The 20,401-nt window shown below is 44.2% G+C and overlaps 1 protein-coding gene across 10 annotated transcripts; it reads right to left on the bottom strand.

Moving 5' to 3' along the window:
• Window positions 1-7,641: 7,641 nt before the first annotated feature.
• On the bottom strand, window positions 7,642-18,394 carry SPATA2 (spermatogenesis associated 2). 10 transcript variants are annotated; one of them, XM_083744446.1, is made up of 4 exons: window positions 18,276-18,389; window positions 17,211-17,406; window positions 13,237-13,666; window positions 7,642-11,157 (listed from the first exon to the last, which is right to left on the bottom strand). In XM_083744446.1, the coding sequence occupies exons 3-4, from the start codon at window positions 13,552-13,554 to the stop codon at window positions 9,919-9,921; spliced, it is 1,557 nt and encodes a 518-aa protein (XP_083600572.1). In that variant the 5' UTR covers window positions 13,555-13,666; window positions 17,211-17,406; window positions 18,276-18,389; the 3' UTR covers window positions 7,642-9,918. The 10 variants fall into 10 exon arrangements, with proteins under 10 accessions (XP_083600572.1, XP_083600576.1, XP_083600575.1 ...); XM_083744450.1 differs by having other exon boundaries at window positions 13,237-13,663; XM_083744449.1 differs by lacking the exon at window positions 17,211-17,406 and having other exon boundaries at window positions 18,276-18,394.
• Between the last annotated feature and the right edge of the window lie 2,007 nt (window positions 18,395-20,401).

The following is a 20,401-nucleotide window of genomic DNA, read 5'->3' as shown; positions in this document are numbered from 1 at the left end:
AACAGCTGTGCTTCCGTAATAGGAGAAGCTGTGGAGCAGGCCCGCCGGCCACAGGCGAACTGAGTGATAGATGAAATGATCTTAAAAATAAGCCAAAAGCTCTGATAAATCAGTTTTCATGAATGCAGCTCAGAGATGTCAAAAGGACATTGCTGTTCCTTGCACTCAGAGAGTGGGAAAGGAACTGCCGTAAATAACAAATCCAACAAGTTAAGCATCCTTTCCCTCGCAGAGCTCCAATTCTCACGAGTTTCCTGTTAAGAGGGAGAGACAAACTGCTCTGAGAATTGTAGCTCCGAGAGGGGAATAGGGGTCTCTCCTAACAATGCTGTTAGCAAACTACAACTACCAGAATCCTTTGGGGGAAGCCGTGACAGTTTAAAGTTGGAGGATGGATGGCAGCTAATGGATTGAGGTTGAATCCTGACAAGACAGAAGTACTGTTCTTGGGGGACAGGAGGCGGGCTGGTGTGGAGGACTCCCTGATCCTGAATGGGGTAACTGTGCCCCTGAAGGACCAGGTACACAGCCTGGGAGTCATTTTGGACTCACAGCTGTCCATGGAGGCGCAGGTTAATTCTGTGTCCAGGGCAGCTGTTTACCAGCTCCATCTGGTACGCAGGCTGAAACCCTACCTGCCTCGCCAGAGTGGTGCATGCTCTAGTTATCTCCCGGTTGGACTACTGCAACGTGGGGCTACCTTTGAAGGTGACTCGGAAACTGCAACTAATCCAGAATGCGGCAGCTAGAATGGTGACTGGAAGCCGCCGCCGAGACCATATAACATCTGTCCTGAAAGATCTTCATCGGCTCCCAGTATGTTTCCGAGCACAATTCAAAGTGTTGGTGCTGACCTTTAAAGCCCTAAATGGCCTCGGTCCTGTATACCTGAAGGAGTGTCTCCACCCCATCGTTCTGCCCAAACACTGAGGTCCAGCGCCGAGGGCCTTCTGGCAGTTCTCTTGCTGTGAGAAGTGAGGTTACAGGGAACCAGGCAGAGGGCCTTCTCGGCAGTGGCGCCCGCTCTGTGGAACGCCCTCCCATCAGATGTCAAGGCAATAAACAACTATTTTACTTTTAAAAGACAAGTGAAGGCAGCCCTGTTTAGGGAAGTGTTTAATGTCTGATGCTGTATTGTTTTTAATATTCACTTGGAAGCCGCCCAGAGTAGTTGGGGAAACCCATAGAATCATAGAATCATAGAGTTGGAAGAGACCACAAGGGCCATCGAGTCCAACCCCCTGCCAAGCAGGAAACACCATCAGAGCACTCCTGACATATGGTTGTCAAGCCTCTGCTTAAAGACCTCCAAAGAAGGAGACTCCACCACACTCCTTGGCAGCAAATTCCACTGTCGAACAGCTCTTACTGTCAGGAAGTTCTTCCTAATGTTTAGGTGGAATCTTCTTTCTTGTAGTTTGGATCCATTGCTCTGTGTCCGCTTCTCTGGAGCAGCAGAAAACAACCTTTCTCCCTCCTCTATGTGACATCCTTTTATATATTTGAACATGGCTATCATATCACCCCTTAACCTCCTCTTCTCCAGGCTAAACATGCCCAGCTCCCTTAGCCGTTCCTCACAAGGCATCGTTTCCAGCCAGATGGGTGGGATATAAAGAATAAATTATTATTAAATTATTATTATTATTATTATTACAGGGTGAATGCAGGGTGAAGCAGCAGTCTCAGAATCCCCTGAGATGGCACCCCTACAGGTACCCTACCCCTCCCAGGACCTCAGCCACTGGCTTCTGGCTCCCAAGAAGAAGGCGTCTTTTAATTTTGTGACTGCTGTCACCATCTGCAGTGTAGCTCAACCGCTGAGCTACAGCCAGATAAAAAACTCCTTCCAACTAGCACACATAATAACAATAATAATTGTACGCTACCCATCTGATTGGGTTGCCCACACAAAGCCACAGGAGAACTGCAAATATGCACCACTTCCCTTAAAGTAAAGCTCTACTTCCACCGCGTTGGGATTCAATAACCGTAGTTCCATTTCTCCAATCCTTCTTCATGATAAACTTACGTTGCATGTCTGTACTCTCCTAAAGCAGAGCTCTAAGCTCCGGACAATTTCTGCAAGGCAAAAGCTGATGCCAGAGCGCCACCTACGGGCATTTTTCAATAACTCCCACAGCATGGCAGAGCCACATTTAATTTTGGGAGAACACAATTCTTACAGTGCCATCTGCTACAGATCAGAAGAAAATCCCCTTGAGTTCAGTAAGACTCCCCCCCCCCGACACCCAGGTAATTGTAAGGGGGACTTTTTCAGCCCAAATGTTGCACTCCCCTATGAGCAAGCTTTTTGGGGGGTGCATTCCAGGACTGGAAGGCAGAGGGAAAGGGAAGCCCAATTGATGGGGACAAACGCAAACAGGGCTGGAGATAGTGGCAAAGTTGCATGTTCCAGCACCGGGGGCAGAGAGCAGGCGAGGGCGTGGCTGGCACGCATCCTGGGGGTGTGGCACGTCGCCTGTGGGGGCGTGGCGTGCATCCCGAGGGCGTGGCACCTGGCACGTGGGGGGGTGCATAGCACATGTCCAGGGCGGTGGCCGCGATGGTACCCCCTCCCTGATGAAGAATCAGGCTAAATGGCTCAATAGTCAGGCTTAATATTTGTTTGTTTCATAAAATTTGTACACCCCTTGACTGTTTTTTTTTAAAAAAAACCCTCAAAAGATAAAACAGTAAAATGGGGGGGGGGGAATTACAATCCTACTACAAAACATACTGAAGTTAAAATACTAAAACGGATTGAAATGGCCTCGACTTTCTAAGCATCTGGGTCAGCTTGTCTAAACAGGAATGTTTTCAGCAAGCGCCAAAAAGAGTAAAATATGAAGGCGCCTGCTTTATCTCAATAGGCAGGGAGTTCCAAAGTTTAGGATCTGCCACACTAAAAGATTAAGTTCTTACATATGCGGAATGGGTAATTTGCGGCACAAATTTGTAGAGCCAATTCTGCCAGTCAAAGCGGTTGAGTGGGCACATGTAGGGAAGGCAATTTCGTAGGTAAACTGGTCCAAAGTTGTTATGGGCTTTACATACTAATGGCAACCCCTTGAACTCAACATGCTGTCAGATCAGCAACCAGTTCAAATATCTGAGCACAAGTGGCAGAGTGTCAGGCCTAATGGGCACAGCAGTTCATCCTCTGTAGGTCTTGCCCCATGGATCAGTTGCTGAGACTGAAAGCTCCCACCAACCCACAATGGTCTGAATGCCCTCCTCTCCCAGGTTGCCCCCCCCCCAAGCAATCAGAGGCTATGCCTACGTGCAGCCAACTTCTCTTCCACCCTCTTCATGCCTCTTCTGGTTCTGGGAGACAAGTGGGGACAGGGGTGCTAACTTGAATAAAATATTGCCGGGGGGCAGGTATGTCCTGCCCTGCATAACTGATCATATGGTGCGCTGCATGCACACCATTTGAAAGACAATACCCATCTACTTGGGAGGGGGTGCTCCCACAGATATTTTATTGCTAGGGCCAAAGCTTGTCTCACACCCTGGCTGTGGCTGATGGGAGCTGTAGTTCAAAAACTTCTGGAGGGCACCAGATTGGCAAAAGCTGATATAGATGCTGCATATGATAATAACAATTAAAGATGAGGCAGACTGAGAAAGCTCAAGCCAGCAATGCGAAAGAGGAACAGCATGACTGCGCTGACTCATTTAAGCTGCTTGTGTGTGTGTATTTAAGAAGCTGCTAAGGCGCATGTTGTTATTAACAGTCTTATTTATTAGGACTTTTGGCTGGTATATGCCACTGGCAAAAAGCCCCATTTTGATTGCTCATCAAAGCAGGAGTCATAATTCCAATGGATCTGAGAGCAAACAGAACGGAAGGAATTGTCTTTTTCAATGCTTGATGATACAATATTGATATTATTATTAATAATAATAATAAATTGATATCTGTTGTGCTATCAGGTCAGCTTCCTTGTCTGTTCTTTTTGCATCTAATCTCTCTCTGATTTCACTTAACCCCCTCCCCATGTGCATATATGTTTGACAATTCAGGGTTGCACTTCACACAACTGACGGAGTAGATTGTAGCCTACAAATACTCATGCCACATCACATTCCCTCGTTGTTAATGTGCTGCAAGATTCTGATTTTTTGCTACAACTTGCTAGCTACTCTCCTGGAAGTTGGCCCCTGTAACATGTCCTGGCATCAGAGCAGCCCGATACTTCATTTCGACACATGCCACTTTAAATTATGCTGCCCTCGTGCCAAAAGATGAATAAGTGTGCTAAGATTCTACGGCAAACATGCAGGCTTTTCTCAACAAATGAGTCAGTATAATGAAAGGTTTTTTGCAACCACTGTTTTATAAAACTCGTAGTTTTAATAAACACAAGCATGGTTATGATTATTTGTCTTTCACAGATACATTTCAGGGCAGTGTGCAAAATTCTCCAGCATCACAGATGCATGCCACACTCCAAGTGGCAGGAAAGAAACTTTGCTACTTTGACTCCTCTACCTTCTGTGGTTTATCTAGAATTCATGTTCTCCAAATGTTACCGTATTTTTCGCTCCATAAGACGCACTTGACCACAAGGCGCACCTAGTTTTTAGAGGGGGAATGCAAAAAAAAAAAAAAATTATTTAAAGGGAGCGCTGAGCAGAGCCTGTATGCATCCCAGGCTCTGCTCAGCGCTCCCTTTCATGAACCGCGTGGCGCGTGTGTGCGGCGCTTGCAGGCTTTCCCCTGAGGAGCGCTCCCTCTAGCTGTTCTGGCTTCTGGGGTAGCCCCGAAGCCTCCGCAGGGGAGCGGGATGAAGGCTCCCCTGCGGAGGCTTCACTCGGCTAAGCCAGTAGCCAGGACAGCCAGCGGGATTGCAGCGCAGCAATCCCGCTGGCTGTCCTGGCTTCTTCTTGGCTGCGCGCAGCCTCTCCAGGGCAAGGGGAGCCTTCATCCCCCTGCCTGGGAGAGGCTGTGCACGGCTAAGGCTCCCCCAAGAGCTGCACTCCCTTTAAAGAATGCACAGAGTGTGTGTGCAGCTCTTGGGGGCTTTTCCCGAGGAGGGAGAAGGGCTGCCCTTCTCCCTCCTTGGGAAAAAGTCCCGAAGAGCTGCACACATGCTCCACGCGGCTCTTTAAAGGGAGTGCTGAGCAGAGCCTCCCGCCTGCATTTGCTCCATAAGACGCACACATATTTTCCCTTACTTTTTAGGAGGGGAAAAGTGCGTCTTATAGAGAGAGAAATTCTTTGTTGAAGGTCTGGGCTCACCGGACAGCAAGGAAAACTCAGGGGCTTTGGTGATGCGCACCACCTCTCCTCACACATGTGATGATTGCAGGGGATGTAGATGGAACAGGGGCAACACCAGACATTTGCTGCTTGAGGTAAAGGTCACGATGCCCCTGGCTCCCTTCCACATACAGAAGTCACCCAGGCTAGCAGATTACTATTTCTTCTTCAAGCCTGGCTATGGGTCAGTATCATCAGCCTGAAGGCAGCTGTCTATCTTAGGGGTGCAGGACAGGACACGTGGCAGACACAGTGCCATTCTCCAACATTTTGCCACCTCTCCATGTTGGCGGCATCGCTCTGCCCAATAATAGAGCCAGGACTAGCTGTTCCTATCAGCTCAACACAGCCGAATCTCACCCATTTGGGGCAAATCCATGGCTCACACCTACAGAACAGCCTTGAATGCTGTTAGGCCTGTGCCAAACATTTGCTTGGGGACTAGATAAAAACTCTTACATCAAACTGATGTTTTCAGCTACCCCACACAAGTAGATAGGTAAATCAGCTAAAACAGCTTCATGTGTCCAGCTGTGGCTGGCTGAGAGGTGCCCAATTCTGTGGTTGCATTGTTCTGTTCTGTATTGCAGATATCTTAAAATGTAAAGCTATGCTTTACTTTAATAGAACATTCCTCCAATAGGTGTACATTTGTCATGGAGGAATTGCAACGTCCAGCCTTTGCTTCTGCAGGTGGTGGAATCTCGTTAATGGTGAGAGCAGTTTGACAGTGAAAGCAGTTACCAAGTGTTGGCAGGATCTCCACTGGAACTCTTGAAGATGTTGGAGAATCAGATGCTTTAGCTTTCCTACATCAAACAGGGTGTTAGACTGAATCAGGTCCCCTCCAGCTGCCATGGACTCCAGTTCCCATCAGCACTAGCTAGCATGGCCAATGGTTAAGGATGGGAGCTGTGGCCCACTGTCTTAAGAGCACTGGTAAATCCAGGACTAATCTGTCTCTCCAATGCTGCAATTCCAAGAAAATGTGGATCCCTGCCTCTAAAGCAAGTGTTTCTATCGCTGCTGAAAAATGGCCTTTGGGATGTAGTCATATGAGTGAAGTCATGGACTGGGTGGATGCAGAAAAGTGGTGGGAGGAACCAGTTGAGGAACCCCCAGGAGAACTCCCAGGTGAAGAAGGCTCAGAGCAAGGGGACTGGTGGTGGGATGACAATGAGTGGTCAGAGGGAGAAAAGGGGGCAGACTAGGAGGAGGTGTTGGAAGTAGAAGAGGTAACAGGGTTCAGTGAGCAGGAAGAGGGTGTGGCAGAGAGCAGTTCAGACTGGAGGCTGGAACAGACCAAGAGGCAGCAATGAGGTAGGCAGCTAAAGAAGCCAGGGAGTCTCCCCTTCCAGATGAGACTAGCTCCCCTCCCCATTGGTCTACTAGAACACACAGAGAAATGAAAAGGGCACAGCAGATACTGGTTGTACATGGACCGAGTCTTCAACTGCTTGGGAAAGACCCTGGAGAAGACGAGCCTTAGGGAGTGGTGGGGACCTTCAGTCCTTGAAACTGCCGCATTGGCCCAAGACCTGTTTTGGCTTCTTAAGAGAGTTAACTTCACTGACACCGTATTTTTTATTGCTGATCTATTATGCTTGACTCAAGCTCCTGACAAGTGTCATAGAGAAAACAAAACAAAACCTTTTGCTATTCACCAGAAAACTCCGTATGCTCAAACGTCCACCCTTTCTACGTTTCCAGCTCATATTGCTTTAACAGAAGAGTGGGGATCTGTGGCCTTCCAAATGCTGTTAAGACTCCAACTCCCATCAGCCTCAGCCACCATGATCTATTTTCAGGGAGGAAGGGAAGTGAAGGGCAAAAATATCTGAGGTGGGATTAGACATTGCACATCCTATCTGTGCAAGCACTGCAGCTTGCCCAATGGAACAATGCCCCCTCTTCTCCCACAGTATGTTCTGGGTGTTCTCTTGACCTCCCAACCCCAAACCCGTTCCAGGGGACACATGGGGAGGAGAGGGAAGAAAGCCCCATTTCGTAAGTATAAATCTTTGCAAAGGATTTCCACTGCCAATGCTTATTAGGAGAATCCCCTCTCCTGTCTAGGTTCAAATACCATGGGGCTGGCTTCGCTGAGATGTACGGAGGAGCATCAAAAATCTTCCAGCTTTAGCTGAAAATAGGATTAATACACAACCTCAGACTGTGGTGAGGGCAAGCATAACCTGGATTGTGAAGTGGTTGGCCATTACGGTATGTGCTACAATCCCTCCACAAAAATGAGCTCATGTTTAAATCCCCACTCCCCCCAAAAATCAAGCTTTTAGGAGAGTGATGTGCTTCTTTACAAATCATAACACAAAAATTCAGATGTTTAACAAATCAGATGCCAAGCAGCTGCATTTTAAATTAACATATATTTTACTGTCTCAATCACAGCAACCTCATACAGTAAGATACACATAAAAGTATAGTTTGCATGGTATCACTTGCAATTTAACACTGTTAAATACCACAGGTATTCCATGACAAATATGTACACAGGACTGTTTTTTTTCTTTTTAAAGCAATATAATTAGTCCCTGCTAGGTTCACTGTATAAATTACGTGGCATCACAGTTTTTGTTCATTTAGTGTCATGTGAGTAGCAGTATGGAACCTGAACAAGAGAGGAACTAGAAGCTGTACAGTATAGCAGCCAAGTAAAGACAGGCATGGTACTTGGAAGAAGCTGAGCAGAAACGGAACACATCAAAATGAACTCTACAGGCTGATACTTTAGAAAGAGTAAAATTATTTCAAATTTGGCATTATATACACATTTTATCTACAGGTATATGAATATATGCTTCTAAAAAAAAATCCATCTAAGATTATGAAAACCTTCATCGTTCACTTAAGCAATGATTTTACACAGACCTTCCCAGTCAGCAAGCTAATACTTGCCTGCAAAGAAAATAAAATGCTGAATGCAGTAGTATGCCATCACAATAATCTCATTTCTACTTTTCTCAACCATGTATTCTTTTCTTGGTAACGCTTTGCTGTTGGCAACATTCCAGAAAGATCATGTGAAACAGTGTATTTGATGCTCAATCACAACAGAAGAATTTCACCAAATCTACAATGTGTTTAATCCCTTTATGTTTCTGCCACCCCCACCCCTGCCACACACTGGCTATTCATGTAAGCTTCTGTCACAGAAAGGGTGAAAGGACTGCAAGTCTTAGAATCAACAACCACGCTCTTAAAAATTAACAGTTTTAAGGTCAAATGTAATCTGCCACAAAGTTCAAAACTCAATGCAATGGAATAGCAATTAAACATAAAGGGCGAATTATTTAAAAGGGACAGTTTGATATCCTTTGTGGCTTAAGAAATTTCAGTTGGCTGGGAATGGTGCAATCCCTGTTATTTTAACCATCATTATTTCTAGTACGCTGTGGCTGTGTACTTTATGCAAACACACTCCCGTGAGCATGGATGGGAGAAAGCATGTATGCATAGCCGAATCTTCTACATCCTTGTTGTGGCTAAAAATCATTACAAGGGGAAAAGCTTCACTTCTGCATGAAACAGTTGGAGCCAAGTGACTTGCCCACCTCTCTCTGACAAAGCTCCAGAGGCAGAATTTCAAACCAGGTGAAAGAAGCAAAGAGACTAATGGATTTGAGGGACACCTGTCTACCACAACAGCTGTAATAAGCTGTAGGTGAAATACAGTACAAGGAAAAAATGATGTTACCTGAAAAAATAACCCAGAGACTTCATTTACAGGACCTTATATATATTTTTAAAAAACCACAACATACTGAATATATTTATTTAAAAATAATCTGCTTCCAAATCACCTATTTACAGTAGAAACAACTGGATTTGATACATGTGCAACAGAAGGTGAATCTGATCATAATTCATTGGGAACACTCCAGGCGTAACGTAACACATACTGATTCACTTCTTAATACTAGAACAGTTAAAAAAACAACCACACACACAAGGTGTATTGGCAACACCGAAAAATAAAGCAAATATTCAGTTTAGAATTTGATTTTATACGCTTGAGATGGTGAAGGAAAAGTAGAAGAGACACAAGGAATAGATGCCATGGTGATTTTGCCTTTTGGAGCTTAAGTAATGCTATTATTTTTCCTTTTTTAAAATTAAAAAAAATCACTTTTTTGGCAAACACAAAGGAATATTCCGTGCAAGTTACCAAAACAGACAATTTCACAATTCACTGAAAATGCTGTTCTTAGTTTCTTGGTCATCTTTCTAGTTACTACTCTGGTGCTGTGTATTGTGGATGAGGCAGTGTGACAGCCACAAAGCACACACATATGATGTCTTTAGAAAAAAATGAATTGCAATGCCTGCCTGCTTCTAAAAAAAAAGGAAAAAATTGCTCCTCTCTCCCATCTAGAACGGAAAAGCAGCTAAGAGTCACCTAAAACAGTAGCAGCAGTGTCAATTATTGAATAGACAACATTTGTAAAGTCACATCATTGAAGACTGGCACTATGTTAAGATGTATATGTCCAATGTTAGGGCATGTCTACTTTTTTATTTCTCCTAAGAGGTCAGTAGGATACTTCTAGCAACATCAGAATGTTTTGTGTTTTTAGCCCTTTTGTCCCAAATTATAGGATTTCCAAAAAACAGAAGATAAAAATAAAGGTCTATCTATAAACCATGTGTGGTAGCTGGTTTGATTTATAGTTTAACTGATTGTTTGGCAAGAACCTATGAAGCTCACTTTTTCGACAGCAGGGATCATAATAGTAAGCAGTGAGGCAAGGATCGCAGGAAACTTTTGAACAAAAAGTGCATGTGTTTGTAGCTCCTGGTCTGTTGCAAAATCCACAGCGTGAAGAGCCTGAAGGCTTCGATTTTGAACTGTACTGAGACACTCGGTCTTGAGTCTGCAACATGTACTGAGGCTTCTCCCTTATCACCGACCCAGAAGATATGCCTTCACTTGCAAGAGTTTTGAGTGAATAGCTGCTCTGCTTCATTGGTGGATATTCCTGCCTGCAGATGAGCAAGTTGTCGCACTTTTGGCAAATGGAGGTGCCGCAAGATAATCCACAGTTTTGGCACTTAAGGGAAGTGGTATCTTTGGCTAGATGTGTACGTTTATGGTAAGTTGGGTTGGCATCGTTCTTTAGCAGCCATACATCATGTTTAGTGGGTTCTTGTCTCTTGAACATACTTCTAGAATCAGAGTCAGTATATAAATCTAAATCATCTTGAGGGGAATAGTAAGTACTGTATGGAATACCCGTTCTTAATATGCCGTTGGTATGGGATGAAACTGGCAAATATTCATCAGAACATCCATGCGGAGAACTTGACATGGCAAGGAGGGATGGCGAAGGACGAATTATTTCATCTTTAATGTCATCTTCAGTATCAACCAAAATGGGTTCTTTTCTGAGACTCAAGGATGTCATCAAAGGTGGCTTCTTATTTTCCAAGTAACTATCATAGGCATCCACTGATTTAGAAGCTTTGCTAACTTTGGGTTTGAAGTAATCTTTACAGCCTCTCTCACTTGCAGATTTCTGAAGTACCATTCGTGACATGGAAGTGTTTAGATTTTCTTTGCATTCTGCACGACGCTTCAAGGCATCTGAGCAGCCTCGGACATCACTGCTATTCTTTCTTTCATTTACAATATCAAGTTCTGTGTAACCTTTATCTTTCACTTGCAAATGAATTTCAATCAATTGTTCACACTCTAATTTGGCCAAGAAAAGTTCAAATGATACCATCTTTACCTGGAGGGTATCAACCATGTCTTTGAGTTTATACATAGTTCCAAGTTCTTGGATGTATCCCATTGAGTTAAGTATCTGTCTTATATCCTCATCTGGTATTGTAGACTTTACATAATAAACAAAAGGTCCTGTGTAAGTCTGAAGATGGGAAAGAGGAAAAAAATGGTAAACATAGTATTCTACTAAGTGCTCAAATGTAATTCTGAAATAGTGTACATATGTTATAACCAGTGCTTTTTTTGGGGGGGGGAACGTAGGGCGATGCATACCCCCTAAACATTTTGTAAATCTTTGTACTTTTGTCCATTTACTGTATTTATTTCCCCCAATTTGAACTATAAAATGGTGATTTTCTTGAGTCAAAATGAGAGTACCCCTAAACATTTTTTAGGGGGGAAAGCACTGGTTATAACCACATGAGGGGGTCATACACTTTCAAAAAACAGGGTTTGGTGCTAAAATTCAGGATAATTCTATGCACAATCCACTTGAGCACACTAAGGCAAATTAATTTCAATTGGTTGCAGCCAAAGCATGGCTACATTGTGGTAATGTCAGCATACGGATTCCTGCTTGTGCAACAGGTCTTTCCTCCCTCTGTGTATCCCCTAAATATGTTCTAGGGATTCCCAACCCTCCATAGAAGATTTGGAGCAGGCAGGGAAAGGTCTGTTGGGCAAGCAGAAATCCTTGTGTTGACAGGACACAATAGATGAATACCACCCCGTGGCAATACATTCACCAGAGAATTTTACCATACCAACTGCTCTCTGATTCAACTTCTACAGTTAAGTATGATGCTCCAGTAAAGATTAAACCAGGCAGAGGGTGAATCTGTGACCCAATGAGTCAAAAGTTCTCCCATCTTCCACAATAGTATACTTTGTTTTAATCTACCATAGAGAACTGTATCAGGTGTAATGGGGTGGGACAACTGGATATTTTTGGTACCTAGGAAATCATGGAGGAACTGAAATGATGGGATGGGTACAGAGCCCCTGACAGCATGTTTTGCTAAAAACAGTCAGTGAGATTGTAAAGATTTATAGTTAAACTGTACTAATGTTTTGGTGTTGATATATTTGCAAGAATCATGACCAGTATTGCTAGATAGAATCCTTAACTGCTCCAAACACTAAAAGATATTTTAAAAAGGAAGGAGAGATACAGAGAATAAATTGGCATCAGGATCTAAAACACTGTTACTAGGACTAGAAAAGAAATTTATACATTAGCTTAGATTATGGGAAGCAACACCAGATTTATATACACAAGCCCTGGAAATGGCTGTGTATGATTCTTCTTCTTGAACACCAGCATCAAGGCTACAGGAATCCAATGGGTCAGGGGTAGAGGATTTTGCAACCATGTAAATCAGAATGAGGAACCTGTGGTCCAACATCTGAAGGGTCACAACTCCCATCATTCCTGTGGCAATGGTTGATGGGAGCTATAGTCCAATAACATCTGATGGATAAAGATGTTCCCAGCTCATGCTGTAAATACAGTAGCTGACCTTTAGGCTTCCTACCATACAGGGACACACCATCTATACTATTCATTAAGAAACTATTAGTGCAAAGAATAGAAAATTCAGGCTAGAATAACACTTTCCTGGGTGGGTGGGTGGGTGGGTGGGTGGGTAGGTAAAAAGAGACCAAAACTCTCATTATTTATTCTTTCTAACTTTACATTTCATGACTGAACTTTTCATTATTTTCCTTACAGGCCACAGTATGGAGAGCACTAGGGAAGTGGGTGAGAAATGTACATTGAGGAATTGCACTGAAGTTATTCATTTAGAATAATGAGGTGATTCTAAAATAAAATGCAATGAAAATATTCGCTGAACTTGAGGATAGGAATTGGCAAGGCTGAATGCAGAAATCAGGGTTATAGTAACAAAACTTAAAGCCAAATTCCAACCCAACTGAAGCTCACAGGATAAGCTTTCTTGAATCGTGATTTCAGGTGAAAATCTACTTTGCATCCTAAATTACAATAAAGATTAACTGGTCTGAACAAAGGACATGAAGTCTGGGCACAACTGCCCTAAAGGCATTTATAAAAGCAGCCAGACTTTCGCTTTGCATTTATTTTTTAATCTTTGGAATAAATTTGAGTGCTTCACACCACCTTACAGATAGAACAGGCGCCCTTTTAAGAGTTGAAAGCACAAATATTTAGATTACAAAAGACATATTTGCACACTCTTACCTTTATATTTTTGAATTCCTTCTTCCAAGGGTAAAGAAAAAGATTAACTCCAACTGATTCCAGAACGCCAAATGCATTTTGGAGTGAACGCAAACTTGAAGATTTCAAGGACCTAAGTGAATTTTCAACTATCTCATAAAATTTTATCAACCGGAATCTGTAGAAGGGATCAATCTTGGGAAAACAGAGTAAGGTTGAAGCTGTCACTTGTAGACACTCATCACTAACTGAGTGCTGCTTCTTGTCAGAGGTATTCAATTTGGATTCATGAAACTGTACATACTTCCTAAATACATCGTCTTTATATTTTGCATCCATCTGAAGTTAGATTCTAGCACGCTCAAGGGCGGCTACCTCATCTCTTTCATGGCTACAGTGAGGCAGGCGGGGGAGGAGGAGGCGGCAATGTAAGATAGTGCTGCAGAGTCTTCTGAAAGAAAAGAAGACACAAATCACTTACCATTACTACTAAAATCTGTCATCTCTCACCTTACTTTACTATTGTAAGAGCCTGCTGAACCAAGGCCAATGTAGTCTAGCATTCTGTTCTCACTGTGACCAACCAGACGCCTGTGGGAAGCTTATAAAGATGTGAGTGCAACAGCGCTCTGTCCACCTGCAATTCCCAGAAGCTGGTGTTAAGAGACATGCTGCCTCTCACTGTGGCAGCAGAGCATAGCCATCATGGCTATCAGCCGCCGATAGCCTTACCCTCCACAATCTTATCTAACCCTCTTTTAAAGCCATCCAAGTTCACAGCCACCACTGCCTCCTCTGGAAGCGAGTGAATTTCAGTTCAACTATGCACTGTGTGAAGAAGTATCCTTTTACCTTTCCTGAATCTTCCAATGTTTAGTTTCCTGAGATGTTCACAAATTATCATGTTATGTGACAGAGAAACTTCCACTTTCCACTTTCTCCACACCACGCATAATTAGTATTAACGTCTCTATCACATCACTTTTACTTGTATTTTCCCAAAACTAACAAGTCCCAAATGCTGCAAACTTTCCTCACAGGGGAGCGGCTTCAACCCTTTAATAATTTTGGTTGCCTGTTTCTGGACCTTTCCCAACATCTTTTTGTAGTTGTGAATTAATAAGCCTTGGGAAACTATGAGGCAAGTGTCTCACAAGGAATTTATACAAAGGAAAAGAAACCAGGAGGAGGGAAGGATTAAAAAAAAGAAAAAGAAAAAAGGGGGGTCCAAAACAAAACCAACAATAACTGCTACTGTAGCATACTGGCCTAGTGACAGAACTGTGAATCAGAAAGCCTCCAGTTCCAATTGTGCCTTCTACTATGAACTTACTTAGGTGGCCTTAGGCAAGAAACTCATGCTTGGTCTCATCACTGGATGTGCAACATTGGGGCAACCCCCACTTACCTTAAATGCTTGTTATAAGGATTACTGGTGTGGTATATGTAAAACTCTTTGAACATTTGGGAGGAATTTTATCTTGCCAGGTTTTTAGCAACCAAGAGTTAATGGTGTTTCACTGGGTTAGGGATCAGAACTGACAAGCAAGTCAATTCTATAAAGCCTAGAGAAAGTTTTGTTTGGTAGGTCCCTTTAGCTAGAGAACTTGATGTAATCTTACTGCGATGTGACACTCTGCTATTCAAATTCATCACCCAAGTAATAAATGACGAAAAAGGATGCAACTCAGCCCTCTACATGGGATAAGCCGAATACAACCCTAGGCATTTTACTTTAGTGGCTAATAAAATGAAGGCCTGTGTAATTTGAAAAGTCAACTCCTACAACAATTTTCCTGCTTATGTGAAATCATCCACAACTTCGAAACCAATCATATGGGGAAATTAACATTATTGCTCATAAGAAAAAGCAGTTCCACATAGTGCCTGATCAAATGCCAAATTGTTCAGCTTTGTCTATCAGTGGTTCTGAAGGAGCTTTACCCTGTGATGTGAGGCACACTCCTCTATAGAAAAAATCACACTGAGTTCACTTGGATGTTGTTCTAGGTAGAATTGCAGCCTGCAACACTAGACTAAGGGGTGTTGGAATCAACTACATTCTTTAGGAAAAATGTATAATATTTGCATCTCTTTTCCATCCTAATTATGACTTACCATCTGTATATGTTCAGTTCCTGCAAAGTAGCTTACTAGCACCTTCAGATGTAAATGCCAGAGCCCTGACTCTGCAGAGACTAAACTCAAGGCAGTTTGCAGGAGGCCTATTCACTGTGTAAAGTTAAATGGGTATTAAATGTTTTATTTCTGGAAGCTTACAGACAAGACAGATTTTTGAAAATGTATTTACAGATCCCAGAATTTAGCTCAACATCACACCAGACAAACTTCCAAGTTTTCAGCTACCAGAAGCCATTCTTATTGAGCCAGGCACCTGCGTTTTCTCCAGTCTCAGGCTTATCTCTTCTTATCACTATAGACTACTACAATGCAGAATACTATAAACAGGGCGTTAGCTTCTGACTCCTTTGGCAAACACTTAAGCATGCAGAATCTGTACAAAAAATACAGGTGGAAAACCTTGGAAATTCCCACATTACTATTACAGTGGAACCTCGGGTTACAGACACTTCAGGTTACAGACTCCGCTAACCCAGAAATAGTACCTTGGGTTAAGAACTTTGCTTCAGGATGAGAACAGAAATCACGTGGTGGCGGCGCAGTGGCAGCGGGAGGCCCCTTGGGCTAAAGTGGTGCTTTAGGTTAAGAACAGTTTCAGGTTAAGAACGGACCTCCGGAACGAATTAAGTTCTTAACCAGAGATACCACTGTATAGTTTTGAGCCCCTCACTTTCTAAGATTATTGTACACCCTTTTTCTAAATTAAGTCTTCATTTAGATGTGGACCATGAGCTGAATATATATGGATGTCCCGCAACAGAAAACTGTCCCAAATAATATAAAAAAGACAAAGAAAGGCGAATTTAAAAACACCAAGAGAGTAATCTTTGGAAACTTTTCACATCACAAGACCTGTGCCCCTGCGTATTACTTAATTCTTCCAGCAGAAAGTCAGTGCCTAACAACGAAGTGACCAATCAACACCTTCAAGCTATTTTGAAAAGAACTGCAAGGTGATCCTCACTAAGGAAAGGTCCCCATCCCCAGGGAGGGGGTCAAAACCAACCCTGCAAAGGTCACAGTCCTTACAATGGTTGTGGGCCCCAGCTACTAATAGGCCCCTGGTCCCTTGCACAACCAGACAGGCATGGAATGCAATCCCAGAAAGAAAGCACCACTATGCTCCTTACTTTTTGGCCACGGTTCTCCATCAGCCTGAGCCTAAGCTGCTTTCAAGGTGCAAGGCCAAAAACAGCGCTCAGAACAGAGGCACATTTTGTGTGGCAGGGGAGGGGTAGATTTAAACGAAAAAAACCAGCCTCTACCCCCATTATATAGAGAGAGGGGGGCTGGTTTTCGTGTGTGTGTGTACACACACACTCTCTCTCTCTCTCTCTTACTTCAACCTAGGTCCTTAAAGCTAGGAGGAAGGCCAGCGTAAAAAATGCAACTGCAGGGGGTGACCATCTGCCTAGTCCTTCCTCAACTGAGCGGGTGTGTGTGTGTGAGAGAGAGAGAGAGAGAGAAGGGTGGGCGAACAAACGAAGACCTCGGAAATCCTCACAGGCTCCCTTCGCCAAGTACGAGAAGGGACCCCGGGACGAGAACCCGCCCGAGGGAGGGAGAAGTACGGGCGAAGTAGGAAGACAACCCCCCCTCACCCGCCGCCTTCCCCTTCGCCCCCACAGCCGGGGGTCGCCTGAGAGCCCCCCCTCCTCCTCTCCCCAAGAGGCTTCCCAGTCCTCCTTCGGCCTCCCACCCCCCCCCCCGCCCGCTGTCGCGAAGCGGTACCCACCGACTCTTCTGCCCTCCCTTCGAAATCTCGCGAGGCGCAGCGCGAGAACCCGGCGGTGCTGGCGGCGGCAGCAACTGCCCCTTCTCCTCCTCTTCGCCTCCCACCCTGGACCACAGACCTGCAACCGCCGCCGCCACTTTCGCCAGCCAGGAAGTCGCTCGTGACCCGGACGCGCAACATCCTGTCACTCTCTCTTCCTTGCCCCGCCTCCCAACCGGAAACCGGAAGTGAGCGCGACTCCTGTCTCAAAACCTCCTCTCGCTCTCTCTGTGTGTGCGTCCCTCACACTCGCCCCCCAGAGGGTCCGCATGGGCCTTAAAAAAATAAATCAAAAAATCTGCCCCGCGTTCTTTTTCTCTCCCCCCCCCCACCCCAAATAAAACCGCAAAAGAGGCTTGGGCTGCGGCGGAGCATTTGAGGAAACTCGGGCCATTTGGGGCGCTGCGGAACTCCCTGCCACTTGAGAACGACGCGGAGGGCGGCACCTTCCGCGGTGCTCCGCTTAAAAGCGTTATTTGGTTTAAAAAGCTCTTAGGAAGCGGAGGTAATTTTAATCCGTTTTAGTTCTTTGTATGTTTGCGAAGTGAGGGTTGCGGAGTTTTCTCCTCGATTCTAGTTGGGGTTTTTTTAATCTTTTCGTCACCCGCTTTGAGGATTTTTTTTTTTGTTTGGGGTATGTGGTTTTTTTTAACGATCAAGAAGTGAAGTAAAGTGATAAAGTGGGCTGTGTTTTTGTGTGCGTGCGACGCCAGACAGCGGTGGGTTGGAGGCTGAGGATCCAAACTACTCTCAGCGTTAACATGCTGTACACGGAATGCCTCGGGGGAGAGCTACAAATTGGGCAGAAATCACATTTTAAAAAAGAAAGTAAGTTACAACCTAAGTTTGAAATGAGCATAATCTTCTGTTTTTCTATGCTCGCCACCTAATCGCAGCCATGCAAAAACATACCGATTCCTTCGTTTATTTCTAATTCTAGCTTCGACAGCGGGGCTGGAGGCGTTAGGCTCTTTTGGGATCTTTCCTCCCCAATCTATGAGTTGCTCTAACGTTTTTTTCTAGTATCTATGCGCCTGGAGAGGCGAATCTTCGAGGGCGCATGCGTCGAATTCTGTATCTTTAGCTTTTTTAATATTTAAATAATAAATATTTAAACCCTCATTAGTGGCAGCATGGTACTTACCTTCCTCGCTCCGCCGTTTGCTCTTGCCTGTTTCTTACTCCGGGAACACGTCCGTCAGGTGTGATTCTGGCAGCTGCAAAGATAAGGAAGAAGGGGAGGGGTGGGGAGGGGAGAGAAGGGTTTTTCTTAAATCGATGGAAACGTCGGGATCAGCGGGAGATTGACGTTCCCTGCACGCGTGTGACGTCATAAACAATGTAAAGCCACGGGATCCCCTCCAAAGCCCAGCAGCTATGCTGTTGCATTGCATCAATGCACTTATGAGCAAAATAACTTACTGTACATGGATTTCTGCTAGGCAGTAGGACCTGTAACAAATTGTTGCAGCCTGCAGTAGGGTAGGCAGCTAGTGCACCCCATTCCCTTCGTACATACACAGCCCCCTCCCTACACACTCATCTAATGCAGTACCACAATATGTTCGGTAATTGTTGGGTTTCTCTTGGGGGGAATGGAGGGCTCCTTCCCCCTCCCCCCCAAAAGTTATTTGTGCAATTGCAAAAGTTTTTTGTACCTCCTCCTACCTCTGTCATGTGTGGGTGGTGTCATTTTCAATCCATTTGATTCAATCCTGCCTTGAATCTGTTGGCTTTCAGAAATCAAAGGCAAGATGTTTTAGTAGAGTATGGAGGCAGGGTGTGTTAATCCAGAGAGGAATTCCAGCAAAAGATTTTCAGTTCAGAATCTGGAAGTTTCACTACCAGTTCATTGCAGTTAATCTGTAGTAGCTCCGAGCCATCAGTCCACACCAGGGAACTAGCAGGATATATTTGTTTCACGATAATTAAAATGCAATCACATCAATGAAATTCAGCTATGTCATTAATTTTTAACTCCATCCAACATCTTGTATTGAAAGAAGACAGAGAAGAATAGTCCTATTCTTAAAAAGATCACTATTTTTTCCTCAGTAGCTTTGGACTTCAATGAAGAAGAAAACAGCATGCATTAAATTTTCCTTCTGTACAAAAAGCCTCCAAACCATACATGACCAATAACATAATAAGTAAAATGTGCTCACATCCTCCAGCCCTGAAGCTAATGTCAGCAAACCCAATCTATCCTGCCTGCTGGCTGTATGATTACTTACTTTCTAGCAGCTTTCTCTGTTTTTAAACGTTTCCCTTGAGGGAAAAAGAAGATTTTAAACAAATGCTGTAATAAGTGCCTGCTTCAACAGTCAGGCTGAGCAAACCTCTCTTCCTTCATGTGTTGCCTGAAGATAGATTTAAAGCCCATATCAGTGCATACATTCCGCTACATGAACCATAATGTTTTCCTTTTGGCTCTCTAATACATAGCACATACTAAGGGATGGTGCGGAACTAAGGCTAATTACGTTCCACACTGAATTATATTCAAAGTAGGCTTTTCCCAACCAAACCCTTTTGCAAAACCTGAACAAGGCTAATAAATATTTCTAGTTTTCCCCTTGGATTCAGCATTAGTGTAGTGTTTTGGGCGAGAGAGTAGGCTATATGAGATATCCTACCTCCTGGTGCCTGCAAGTGTTAAAATATTATTCAGGCTGGTTTCCTGTGTTGGGGCAATGGCCTGGGTGATGGACCATTAAGAGAACCAAGGAAAGAGGGCTCTGTGTGAGATGGAAAGTGGATGGACTCTTCAACTCTCTCTGCTGCAGCAGAAGCCAGAGGTGGAAAGGGAAAGGTCTAAGAGGTTAGTTGGGGGGGCAATGACAGGGACCAGAGGGCTGGGGGTGACGAGGTAGGTGTGGCTGGTGAGCAAAGCAAGCAGGAGCACAGCCTGTAGGATACAGTGGTACCTTGGGTTAAGTACTTAATTTGTTCCGGAGGTCTGTACTTAACCTGAAACTGTTTTTAACCTGAAGTACCACTTTAGCTAATGTGCCTCTTGCTGCCACCACGCCGCCGGAGCCCGATTTCTGTTCTTATCCTGAAACAAAGTTCTTAACCTGATGCACTATTTCTGGGTTAGCGGAGTGTGTAACCTGAAGCGTATGTAACCTGAAGCGTATGTAACCCGAGGTACCACTGTACACAAGAAGAGGGGGGCGACTGAGCTGATTTAACAGGCTTGCTGGAATGTCTGTAATGCACTTGATGAAATCTACAGTTCTGCTGGTGAAAGCACTGTTAACTGCTTCA

The sequence above is a fragment of the Podarcis gaigeae genome (assembly GCF_964106915.1).
Source record: "Podarcis gaigeae genome assembly, chromosome: 6".
Lineage (NCBI taxonomy): Eukaryota > Metazoa > Chordata > Lepidosauria > Squamata > Lacertidae > Podarcis > Podarcis gaigeae.
This window is presented reverse-complemented; position numbering and strand designations above follow the sequence as displayed.